This window comes from Salmo salar, chromosome ssa28, assembly GCF_905237065.1.
Source record: "Salmo salar chromosome ssa28, Ssal_v3.1, whole genome shotgun sequence".
NCBI lineage: Eukaryota > Metazoa > Chordata > Actinopteri > Salmoniformes > Salmonidae > Salmo > Salmo salar.
Genome location: NC_059469.1, coordinates 3,530,578 through 3,543,407, shown reverse-complemented (window position 1 = coordinate 3,543,407; position 12,830 = coordinate 3,530,578). Strand labels below are relative to the sequence as shown.

At 46.2% G+C, this 12,830-nt stretch overlaps 1 protein-coding gene across 1 annotated transcript in view; it reads right to left on the bottom strand.

The window, feature by feature from the left end:
• Positions 1-12,830, bottom strand: part of LOC106589217 (ras-related protein Rab-26) — a 104,043-nt gene that overhangs the window by 32,426 nt on the left and 58,787 nt on the right. Inside the window, exon 5 of the mRNA XM_014178937.2 lies at positions 1,972-2,024. Coding sequence (XP_014034412.1) covers positions 1,972-2,024 — 53 coding nt within the window. The remainder of the gene's footprint in view (positions 1-1,971; positions 2,025-12,830) is intronic.

The following is a 12,830-nucleotide window of genomic DNA, read 5'->3' as shown; positions in this document are numbered from 1 at the left end:
TCCCCTGTTTTGGATAGAGATGATCAAGAAGGCCAAGAAATGGTCAGAGAGGGCGCTTCCTGTTTGGAATCCTCTCAGGTTTTGGCCTGCCAAATGAGTTCTGTTATTCTCACAGACACCATTCAAACAGTTTTAGAAACTTTGGAGTGTTTGCTATGCAAAGCTAATAATTATATGCATATTCTAGTTTCTGGGCAGGAGTAATAATCAGATTAAATCGGGTACGTTTTTTATCCGGCTGTGAAAATACTGCCCCCTATCCATAACAAGTTAAAGTGACTAGTATTCTAAATTGTTTTACATTGTGGGCTAATAATGTTAGAAATAACACACACAAAAAAATACTGCAAAGTTGCTTAGGAGCTAGAAACAGAGCTGCCATGTCTGTCGGCGCCATCTTTGGAAGGAGGTGATAGGAAGAGATATGCTACAACACAAAGCCTTGTTATTAGTTCATTTTAAATTAAAATGAAGACTGTTGAAATGAATTACTCGAATTAGCCTAATTTCAACAACATGCGTTTTCCACCTCCCGATTGATTGTGCCGCGGCTGACACGTCACAGCACCACAAAGCTGTCATGGAAATTACTCGAATCTGGCTTATTGTGAGGTCAATAGCTGATAAAAAGCCTCATCATGGGCAACGAAACATGTTGTTTCATGGTCTTTGGAGAGGGAATATCAAAGGTGCAAGTGTGACGAATATGAGCCCGGAGCCGACGACAGCAACCCATGTGGGTACTGTGGCATAGTCTAGTGTTTAAAGAAAGTATCAAAACCTCTTGATATGGGAGGCACATAGAAAATGGAACACTTTGCATTTATATTTTTATCCAGTATATATAGGAAAACCTGCAGAATAACTAATGTAATCCAGGGAACAATGCACTACGCTCCCCTGTGCCCAATAAAACTCCACACAACCCTCCCCAAAGCAAAAAACGAAGTCACACCACCCTTCCCTATTTTTAACCCCCCCCCCCCCCCCAGTAATTGTCTAACTGTCCCTAACGTGAGTAAGAGCAACTGTGCTGTTGGTCAGAATAAGTGAAAGTAAGTGAGAGTATCCACGCTGTCTCTGCTTCCCTAGGGACCTCTACAGTATGTACCTCCTGTTTTACCATGTATTAATGATAGGAGAACCAGCTGCAGTTACAGCAGTGGAAACAGGTGGGTCTGCAGCTACGCGACATAGCCTCTCTACTTGATGACTACATGCCATTTAATAGCCCACGTTTAAACCTCCTGTCGCCAAGACTTCTTGTCCTTTAATGTTTATCAAAAGACTGTAATACGTCTGTGGAGAAGACTGAAGGGATGAAAAGATGAGGTTACATCAAATGGAGTCGAAATGGCCTCAAATTCACAGTCTCGTTGGAGAGCAGCCTGTAAAATCAGAGAGATGTCACCATTTTGTTGCACAGCTGATCTGTTTCACCATTTTGGAAAATAACTACCTGGGATTTAAAACTACACACTCCCACCATCATCACCATCACCATGACCATGACCATCACCATTATAATCATCATCATCATCAGAACCATCTCTGACCTCACCATGAGCTCTTTTTCAAAATGGTATATTACAAAACAAGACAGAGCTTTTATAATGTTATTCTACACAACTTAGTGCAAAAGCTTATCAAGTCACCTCAAATCAAACAAATGGAAAGAAATAGAGGGAGAAAGGCACAGAGTGGCGGTTAGATGAGGCAGAATTGGAGGGAGGAGGAAGGGATGGAGTAGGTTAGACAGTAATGGAGAAACGGAGGGAGAAAGTGGACATAGATGTCAATGAAAGAGAAATGAAGGAAGTTAAGAGAATGGCGGGATGACACTGGTTAGACTATGCCAGTTATATAGAGGTGGGGGGAAGGAGATGGAAAGATGAAGAAAAGAAAAGCCTTTACGTAGTGTTAAAAGTTGATGAGCCCCGCAGACAGGACTGACACAGGACTGAGTCTTACCTTGATGTTGTCAAAGGAGGCCTTGTTAGTGACGTCGTAGAGCAAGAGGAGAGCTGTGGAGAGGACACAGACATAGAGCATATCAACAGGCTATCTATGGATGGCTTCCACTAGAATCACTAGGATAAGACTTGATAGAAAGTAAAGAGAGAAGAAAAAAAAATGGAAACATGTATTTGTGGACTTTAAAACCTTTTAAATGTACCTTTAATATTTGGTGTGATGTCATGAAATGAAAACAGGAAATAGAATAGTGTAGAACTTCCATCTGAGGTTGGAAATTATGAATATAATCACGTAATCAGCCGAGACAGAATGATCATGGTTAGACCACGCAGAGCTTGTACCACAGTGATATAACAATATTCATCAATACATAACAATCATGACATTTCCACCTTTTTGAAGTCAATACAGTACTTACAAATTTAGAAAAATATTATTGTCCTCTTAGCTCATGTAACATGACAGCCTGTACATAACATTTGGTGCCAGAAAGTATACCTCACATAAGGGTGTACGGGAAATCACTCCACAGGGACTTAGCTAGACTCCTCAAAACATTTGGGAATGAGCTTTTTGATCGAAACCCCTTCTCCAACCTCACGCTCCGCACTTCCCTTTGTCATTTAACACTTTTTTGGGGGGAGGGGGGTCTCTGAAGGGTGTATAATATGCTGTAATTACCACATGGCTGGGTAGAATGGAGCTGTAGCCTGCTCTCTCTCTCTCACGGATAACAAAGCAATGATTATTTTCACACCACCGGTAGAGCGGAGAGAAAGAGAGAGAGATGTTCTGTCTACTGGTGTATACAGCCTTGAACAGAACAGAACAGAACAGGTCTGAATGCAGCCGTCTTTATCGGTCTCTAACAGACAAGTGAGAGGAGAAAAACACACCTCCTTTCCTCTCCTCTCCTTCATTCTCTCTGACCTCTCCTGTAACAGTGAGATGTACTGTAGGCTTGGAGGTCCCAGTGGCGACTGAGGTAAACTATCACTCACTTTATTTGTGTTTATTCTTCATTTGTATTTTATTCAAAACATCCCTAATTTGTCTGAGAAGAAGGACACCTCTAATGGAGGGCTGAATAAAATAAACAATGCAAAACTATTTGTCTTTGTGTCTCGCGAAGCGGAACCCAAGAGACCAAGAGCAGACTCAGACGAGTTAACCAAGGTATTTATTGAAACACAGGGGGACGATTGAGTGCAGGCCAGGGGAAGCTCGAGTGGGTTGCTGGAAACCAGGTGCGGAGTCTGAGGCTGGAGTGAGAGGTGTGGGGACAGGGTAAGCAGGTCCGAAGGGGAATCCAAGGGAGCGTAGAATCCAGGACAGTGTAGCAGGACTGACGAGAAGTCGGACTGGAGAAAGGGACCAGAGTCAGAGCGGGCAGAACTGTAGCGGAGAGGAAAACAGCGTCAGGCAAGGGAAACCAGGCACAACATGAACAAACGGCTAGAAGACTGACTGAGCAGAGATTATGATCTGACAGTGTGGAAGTGGCAGGACTGAGTATTTGTAGAGGCCTTGATTATGGAACAGGTTGCAGCTGGTGGGGATCTGCTCTGACTCCAGCACACCTGTCTCCGCCCACACACACAGGGAGAGGGAGCGAGCACTGGGGGAGTGGCGGCAGGTCAAGGCAACGCCGGATGAGCACTAGAGGGCATGGCAGTTCGCAGATGTGACAGTACCCCCCCCCCCCCACATCCAAAAGCCACCGGACGCTATAGGCAGGATGGTCATCGATGAGCCGAGGGGGTGGAGGAGTTGCTGCAGGAGGAGACGGGACTGGAGCAGACAGGTTTTAAATCATGGACACATGGAAGGTTAGGTGGATCTTAAGAGAGTTTCAGGTGCACAACAGAGAGGTTAATGACATGATCAATCTCAAAGGGACCAGTGAATCAGGGGGCAAGTTTCCTGGAAGCCACTTTCAAGGGCAAGAGGAACTGGTGACAGGTCCGGGGGTTCTGGAATGGACTGGGGCACAGACAAGGCAGGGGAAGGGCAGAATATAAGGAGGAGAGATGACTAGAAACATCCAGTTGGCCGTTTTATGTGTGGATTAATTGGCGGAGTAGAGGAGCTTGTGCATTTCAGGTAAAATAAGAACTCAATGTTTATATCCTGCGTTCATCCACCTCTGGCCTGCTGGCCCCCCTACCTCTGAGGAAGCACAGTTCCCGCTCAGCCCAGTCAAAACTGTTCGCTGCTCTGGCACCCCAATGGTGGAACAAGCTCCCTCACGACGCCAGGACAGCGGAGTCAATCACCACCTTCCGGAGACACCTGAAACCCCACCTCTTTAAGGAATACCTAGGATAGGATAAAGATCCCCCCCCCCCTTAAAAGATTTAGATGCACTATTGTAAAGTGGTTGTTCCACTGGATATCATAAGGTGAATGCACCAATTTGTAAGTCGCTCTGGATAAGAGCGTCTGCTAAATGACTTAAATGTAATGTAAATGTAAATGTAAATGTAAATATAGACAGTGACAAAATGTACTCCAAGTGGTGACCCTTCCAGCAGGTGAGTCGATCTGTGGGTTGTGCCCTTCCCCTGCCTTGTCTGTGCCCCAGTCCATTCCAGAACCCCGGACCTGTCATCAGTTCCTCCAGAGTATCACGATCTAACTCCTGTGGTCCAAGATGGTGTAACAGTCAGATGTCTTTGTCTTGTCTCGTCCCATTTGTCTTGTCTCGTCCCAACTAGCTTTTGATATCTTTTTCATCGCATTCTTTTTAATATTTTTCCTAAACCTCAAATTCAAAATACTCTCCTGCAACTCGCCTCACCCAATGTGGTGTGGATTTCTTTTTTTCTAAAGTATTTCTATTTACCTCCGAACTGGAATACCTAAACTGAAGCTAGCTAGCTAACTAGCTACCAGCTATCAGCTATCAGTCAGCTAACCACTGCTAGCGGTCATCAGCTAACCTTTAGCTCGGAAAGCTCTCACCAGTTCGTACAATGCGTTTCAAACCAGAGCATACCGGACCTATTTTTCTCTCCATATCCCCGGATTCCTACCGCAAACTCTGAACCCTTTCATCTGGATCGTGGCAGCTAGCTAACCGCAACCCAGGTTGACTACTCCTGGCTAACGTTTCTGTCCCGGAGCAAGCACCAACTAGCCTGGGGCTAGCCCATGCTAGACCCAGCTCCCGGCTAGGGCTCCTGGGCTACTCTTGAAGCCCACTCCTCGGCTACAATATCCGGACCCCTTCTACTGCCTGTACGGGGCACAGAACCCCGCCAAACCTTCACGACTGGAATACCGACATAATCTGCCCGCGGATCCCAACAGGCCCCTCAAGCGCGACGTGCCCTGAAGGCCCATTCTGCTAACCGCGGCCTGCTAGCTATCTATAGCATATTGGACTGTTAGCTTATCCACCGGCCAGTTTCTTGGACCACTATACCCATTTTGCCAATTGGACTTGAACCCCTCTGCTACTTGGAACCCTACTAATTCCACAACTGGTCTATCGACGTCACCGCACGAGGAGGCAAAAACAGACTTTTCCCCCATCGCGACGTCCCTCTAAGACCCTTATGCTAGCTTGATAGCCACGGCCTGCTAACTGCTAGCTTGCTAGCCCCGGCCTGCTAACTGTCTGAATCGCTGGGTCCCCAGCCAGCCCAACCACTCACTGGACCCATACGATCACTTGGCTACGCATGCCTCTCCCTAATATCAATATGCCTTGTCCATTGCTGTCCTGGTTAGTGATTACTGTCTTATTTCACTGTAGAGCCTCTAACCCTGCTCAATATGCCTTAACCAACCATGTTGTTCCACCTCCCACATATGCGATGACATCACCTGGTTTAAACGTCTCTAGAGACTATATCTCTCTCTTCATTACTCAATGCCTAGGTTTACCTCCAATGTACTCTCTTCCTACCATACCTTTGTCTGTACACTATGCCTTGAATCTATGCTATCGTGCCCAGAAACCTGCTCCCTTTACTCTCTGTTCCGAATGTGCTAGATGGCCAGTTCTTATAGCCTTTAGCCGTACCCTTATCCTACTTCTCTGTTCCTCTGGTGATGTAGAGGTTAATCCAGGAGCTGCAGTGCCTAGCTCCACTCCTACTCCCCAGGTGCTCTCATTTGTTGACTTCTGTAACCGTAAAAGCCTTGGTTTCATGCATGTTAACATTAGAAGCCTACTCCCTAAGTTTGCTTTATTCACTGCTTTAGCACATTCTGCCAACCCGGATGTCTTAGCCATGTCTGAATCCTGGCTTAGGAAAACCACCAAAACCCTGAAATTTCCATCCCTAACTATAATATTTTCTGCCAAGATAGAACTGCCAAAAGGGGCGGTGTTGCAATCTACTGCAGAGATAGCCTGCAGAGTTCTGTATTACTATCCAAGTCTGCACCCAAACAATTTGAGCTTCTACTTCTAAAAATGAACCTTTCCAGAAACAAGTCTCTCACCGTTGCCGCTTGCTATAGACCACCCTCTGCCCCCAGCTGTGCCCTGGACACCATATGTGAATTGACTGCCCCCCCATCTATCTTCTGAACTCGTGCTGCTAGGTGACCTAAACTGGGACATGCTTAACACCCCGGCCATCCTACAATCTAAGCTTGATGCCCTTAATCTCACACAAATGATCAATGAACCTACCAGGTACAACCCCAAATCTGTAAACACGGACACCCTCATAGATATCATCCTAACTAACTTGCCCTCCAAATACACCTCTGCTGTTTTCAACCAAGATCTCAGCGATCACTGCCTCATTGCCTGCATCCGTAATGGGTCTGTGGTCAAACGACCACCCCTCATCTCTGTCAAACGCTCCCTAAAACACTTCTGTGAACAGGCCTTTCTAATTGACCTGGCCGGGTTATCCTGGAATGGATATCATAAGGTGAATGCACCAATTTGTAAGTCACTCTGGATAAGAGCGTCTGCTAAATGACGTAAATGTAAATGTAAATGCATTCACCTCATCCCGTCAGTAGAGAATGTCTGGTTATTCTTTAAAAGTGCCTTCCTCACCATCTTAAATAAGCATGCTCCATTCAAAAAATGTATAACGAGGAATAGATATAGCCCTTGGTTCACTCCAGACCTGACTGCGCTTGACCAGCACAAAAACATCCTGTGGCGTTCTGCATTAGCATCGAATAGCCCCCGCGATATGCAACTTCTCAGGGAAGTTAGGAACCAATATAAACAGGCAGTTAGGAAAGCTAAGGCTAGCTTTTTCAAACAGAAAATTGCATCCTGTAGTACAAACTCAAAAAAGTTCTGGGACACTGTAAAGTCCATGGAGAATAAGAGCACCTCCTCCCAGCTGCCCACGGCACTGAGGCTAGGAAACACTGTCACTACCGATAAATCCACAATAAATGAGAATTTCAATAAGCATTTTTTTACGGCTGGCCATGCTTTCCACCTGGCTACCCCTACCCCGGTCAACAGCCCTGCGCACCCCACAGCAACTCGCCCAAACCTCCCCCACTTCTCCTTCTCCTTCACCCAAATCCAGATAGCTGATGTTCTGAAAGACCTTCAAAATTGGGACCCCTACAAATCAGCCGGGCTAGACAATCTGGACCCTCTCTTTCTAAAATTATCTGCCGAAATAATTGCAACCCGTATTACTAGCCTGTTCAACCTCTCTTTCATATTGTTTGAGATTCCCACAGATTGTAAAGCTGCCGCAGTCATCCCCCGCTTCAAAGGGGGAGACACTCTAGACCCAAACTGTTACAGACCTATATCTATCCTACCCTGCCTTTCTAAGGTCTTTGAAAGCCAAGTCAACAAACAGATTACCGACCATTTCGAAAATCACCGTACCTTTTCCGCTATGCAATCTGGATTCAGAGCTGGTCATGGGTGTACCTCAGCCACGCTCAAGGTCCTAAACGATATCATAACCGCCATCGAAAAGAGAAATTACTGTGCAGCCATATTCATCGACCTGGCTAAGGCTTTCGACTCTGTCAATCACAACATTCTTATTGCCACACTCAACAGCCTTGGTTTCTCAAATGATTGCCTCGCTTGGTTCACCAACTACTTCTCCAACAGAGGTCAGTATGTCAAATCGGAAGGCCTGTTGTCCGGGCCTCTGGCAGTCTCTATGGGGGTGCCACAGGGTTCAAATCTCGGGCCGACTCTTTTCTCTGTATATATCAATGATGTTGCTCTTGCTGCTGGTGATTCTCAGATACACCTCTACGCCGACGACACCATTATGTATACCTCTGGCCCTTGGTTGGACACTGTGTTAACTAACCTCCAGATGAGCTTCAATGCCATACAACTCTCCTTCCGTGGCCTCCAACTGCTCTTAAATGCAAGTAAAACTAAATGCATGCTCTTCTAACCGATCGCTGCCTGCACCTGCCCGCCCGTCCAGCATCACTACTCTGGACGGTTCTGACTTAGAATATGTGGACAACTACAAATACCTAGATGTCTGGTTAGACTGTAAACTCTCCTTCCAGACTCACATTAAACATCTCCAATCCAAAATTAAATCTAGAATCGACTTCCTATTTCACAACAAAGCATCCTTCACTCATGCTGCCAAACATACCCTTGTAAAACTGACCATCCTACCGATCCTTGACTTCGGCAATGTCATTTACAAAATAGCCTCCAACACTCTACTCAGCAAATTGGATGCAGTCTATCACAGTGCCATCTGTTTTGTCACCAAAGCCCCATATACTACCCATCTCGTTGGCTGGCCCTCGCTTCATACTCGTCGCCAAACCCACTGGCTCCAGGTCATTACAAGTCTCTGCTAGGTAAAGCCCTGCCTTATCTCAGCTCACTGGTCACCATAGCAGCACCCACCCGTAGCACGCGCTCCAGCAGGTATATCTCACTGGTCACCCCCAAAGCCAATTCTTCCTTTGGCTGCCTCTCCTTCCAGTTCTCTGCTGCCAATGACTGGAACGAACTGCAAAAATCTCTGAAGCTAGAGACTCTTACCTCCCTCACTAGCTTTAAGCACCATCTGTCAGAGCAGCTCAAAGATCACTGCACCTGTACATAGCTCATCTGTAAATAGCCCATCCAATCTACCTCATCCCCATACTGTATTTATTTATTTATTTATTTATTTATCTTGCTCCTTTGCACCCCAGTATCTCAACTTGCACATTCATCTTCTGCACATCCTACCATTCCAGTGTTTAATTGCTATATTGTAATTACTTTGCCACCATGGCCTATTTAATGCCTTACCTCTCTTATCCTACCTCCTTTGCACATGCTGTATATAGATTTTTCTACTGTATTATTGATTGTATGTTTGTTTATTCCATGTGTAACTTTATGTTGTTGTATGTGTCAAACTGCTTCGCTTTATCTTGGCCAGGTCGCAGTTGCAAATGAGAACTTGTTCTCAACTAGCCTACCTGGTTAAATAAAGGTGAAATTAAAAAAAATAACCAAGGATGGCCAAGAACCAGGGGAGAGCGAAGGCAGTCGCTTATGTGGAGACTGATCCTTTCCTGGTGACTCCCAGAGAGACGCAGGATGACCATCACGGCTCTCTCACTGACACGGGCGAGGAGCTGTCCATTGAGAGCATTGGCATCGAGGGGTGAATCGGGTGGGAACAGTGTCCAGACTCAACTGGGTAACAACACCTCGGTCCAGGAAACTCTCCCCGGCACCCAAGTTGATGAGTGCAGGTAGAGAAAAATCCTGGCTTTGCCATACAAGAGTGCCGTCTAGCAAGGGTCTGGAGGAAGATGGATCGGTGCTTTGACTAAACAGTATATCCCCCACAACAGCCGAGCCACCCCCTTTAACTGGCCGCAGTGAACAAGTGGAGACGAAGTGACCAACCTGGCCACAGTATAGGCAGCTCCTAATGCTGACCCGCCGCTGCCTCTCCACAGGAGAGAGACGGGCCCGGTCGAACTGTGTGGGTTCGGGTTCTGCCCTCTCTCTCCGACGCTCACGGAGACAGTTGCCAATGTGGATGGCGAGAAAGATGAGCTCCTCGAGTCCATCAGGCTCATCCCTGGACACCAACTCATCCTTGATGGTTTCGGTGAGAGCGCTCTGGAATGCTCCCTGAAGGGCCTCCTCATTCCAGCCAATCTCAACGGTGAAGGTGCGAAACTCGATCGCCATCTCAGCGACACTATGGGAGCCTTGACGGAGGGACAAAAGTCGCTTGACAGCATCCTCACCACAGACAGGGTGGTCGAAGTCTCTCCTCATCTCCTCCGTGAAGCTGGAGTAGGAGGAGAAGACAGGGGACTGTTTCTCCCACACAGCTGTGGCCCAAGAAAGAGCTGCTCCACAGAGGCTGCCAATCAGGAAGGAAATCTTGGCCCAGTTGCTAGCATCAGCGTAGGGCTGTTGCTCGTATTCCAGCGAACATTGTAACAAAAAGGCTCTGCAAGCTCCGAGGTTGCCTTTGTAACGCTTGGGGGCCGGAACGAACTACTCACGAAGCAGAGGAGGCGAACTAGGGGCTGGTTGCGAGCTCCGGGCTAAGGTTCAGCCCTGCAGGTCAGACAGGCTCTGTGAAAACTCCTTGATGGGTTCCAGAAGGGTTTTCAGGGCTTGGTCATGTTGCTCGAGCAGGGCGCCTTGGCCGGTGAGGGTTTGGTGGAGAGGATCTGAGTCTGCTGGGTTCATGTCTTTGGCCAGATCGTACTGTCACACGGAACAGGTGAACCCAAGAGCAGACTCAGACGAGGAGACTGGGATGAGGTAACCAAGGTCTTTTTTGAAACACGGGGGAAGATTGAGTGCAGGCCAGGGGAAGCTCGGGGGGGTTGCTGGAAACCAAGTACGGAGGCTGAGGCTGGAGTGAGAGGTGTGGGGACAGGGTAAGCAGGTCCGGAGGGGAATCCAAGGGAGCGTAGAATGGGGAATGCAGGACAGAGTAGCAAGACTGATGAGAAGTCGGACTGGAGACAGGGACCAGAGTCAGAGCAGGCAGAACTGTAGCGGAGAGGAAAACAGCATCAAGCAAGGGAAACCAAGCACAACATACGGCTAGAAACATGGACTGACTGGGCAGAGATTACGATCTACGATGAGCACTAGAGGGCGTGGCAGGAGCAGATGTGACACTTTGAGAGAGAGAGAGAGAGAGAGAGAGAGAGAGAGAGAGAGAGAGAGAGAGAGAGAGAGAGATGTTCTGTCTACTGGAGTTCAGCAGCTGTGATATACAGCCTTGAACAGAACAGAACAGCCTCTAACAGACGAGTGAGAGAAGAAAAAACATACCTCCTTTCCTCTCCTCTCCTTCACCCTGTCCGAACAAGTGATCTCTCCTGTAACAGTGAAAGATGAAGGTCCTGGTGGCGATTGAGTTAAATTGTTGCTCCCAGGGGTTCCCAGTCACCGACATGTGAGACTTGGAACTCAATATATTTAAATAATGGTAATATTTATAAGGGAGTGACTCAAGATGCATTAAGGAAATGGCCAACAATGGCAGGTGGTGTTCAAATGGTTATCCTTTGTACAAAACACACAGCTAATCTAAAATACCCACATACAACACCGTATAACCATTAAAACGTCCAAGGAAAAAAACATCAGACAAACATCCTGTAGCCCAATGCATCAACCCAGTGTGAAACACCCGTCAGCTGCCAGCCATTGAGAATAGACGGATGCATTGCGCTTGACAGTGACAGCTGTTTGCTCATTTGTCTGTTGCTTAAGGGGGGACTAGGGCTAGGTGACAGTGATAAAGGGTGTGTGAGTGGATGCCAGGATCCAGAAAACAGACAGTGAAACAGGCAGAGAATGCTGCCTTCTGACTGTCTGTGTATTTGTGTATCTGTGTTTGTGTGCATCTGTGTGTTGAGCCTATGTGCTTGTCTGTCTGTCTGTCTGTCTGTCTGTCTGTCTGTCTGTCTGTCTGTCTGTCTGTCTGTCTGTCTGTCTGTCTGTCTGTCTGTCTGTCTGTCTGTCTGTCTGTCTGTCTGGATCTATATCTGAAAAGTGCTAAATCACAACCACCCACATGTATATCAACAGTTAATCCTCATCATCATCATTTCACAATGGAAACATCCTCCTTTGATCAGATAACAATATTTTTTTCCCATTCTGATAACTGTTACCACTTCTTTGGAAAATTAATCAAATCAGACTAAGAAATTACATAGAAAGAATAATGTGCATTAGAAATGTGCACCTTAAAATACATGGGATATCCCATCACTTCAATACGTACAGTGCCTTCAGAAAGTATTCACACCGCTTGACTTATTCCACAAAATGTTTGTTGTGTTACAGCCTGAATTAAAAATGGATTTAATAGATGATCTTTCTCACCCATCTACACACAATAACCCATAATGACAAAGTGAAAATATGTTTTTAGAATTGTTTTCATATTTATTGAAAACAAAATACAGAAATATTTAATTTACATAAGTATTCAACCACCGGGTCAATACTTTATAGAAGCACCTTTGGAAGTAATTACAGCTGTGAGTTTTTCTGGATAAGTCTCTGAGCTTTCCACACTTGGATTGTGCAACATTTTCCCATTTATTATTTTCTAAATTCTTCAAGCTCTGTCAAATTGGTTGTTGATCATTGCTAGACAACTATTTTCAGGTCTTGACATAGACTCAGGATTATTCACTGTCTTCTCGGTAAGCAACTCCAATGTATATTTGGCCTTGTGTTTTAGGTTATTGTCCATCTGAAAGGTGATTTTATCTCACAGTGTCTGGTGGAAAGCAGACGAACCAGGTTTTCCTCTAGAATTTTGCCTGTGCTTAGCTCCATTCCGTACATTTTTTTATTCTGAAAAACTCCCAAGTCCTTAACAATTACAAGCATACCCATAACATGATGCAGCCACCACCATGCT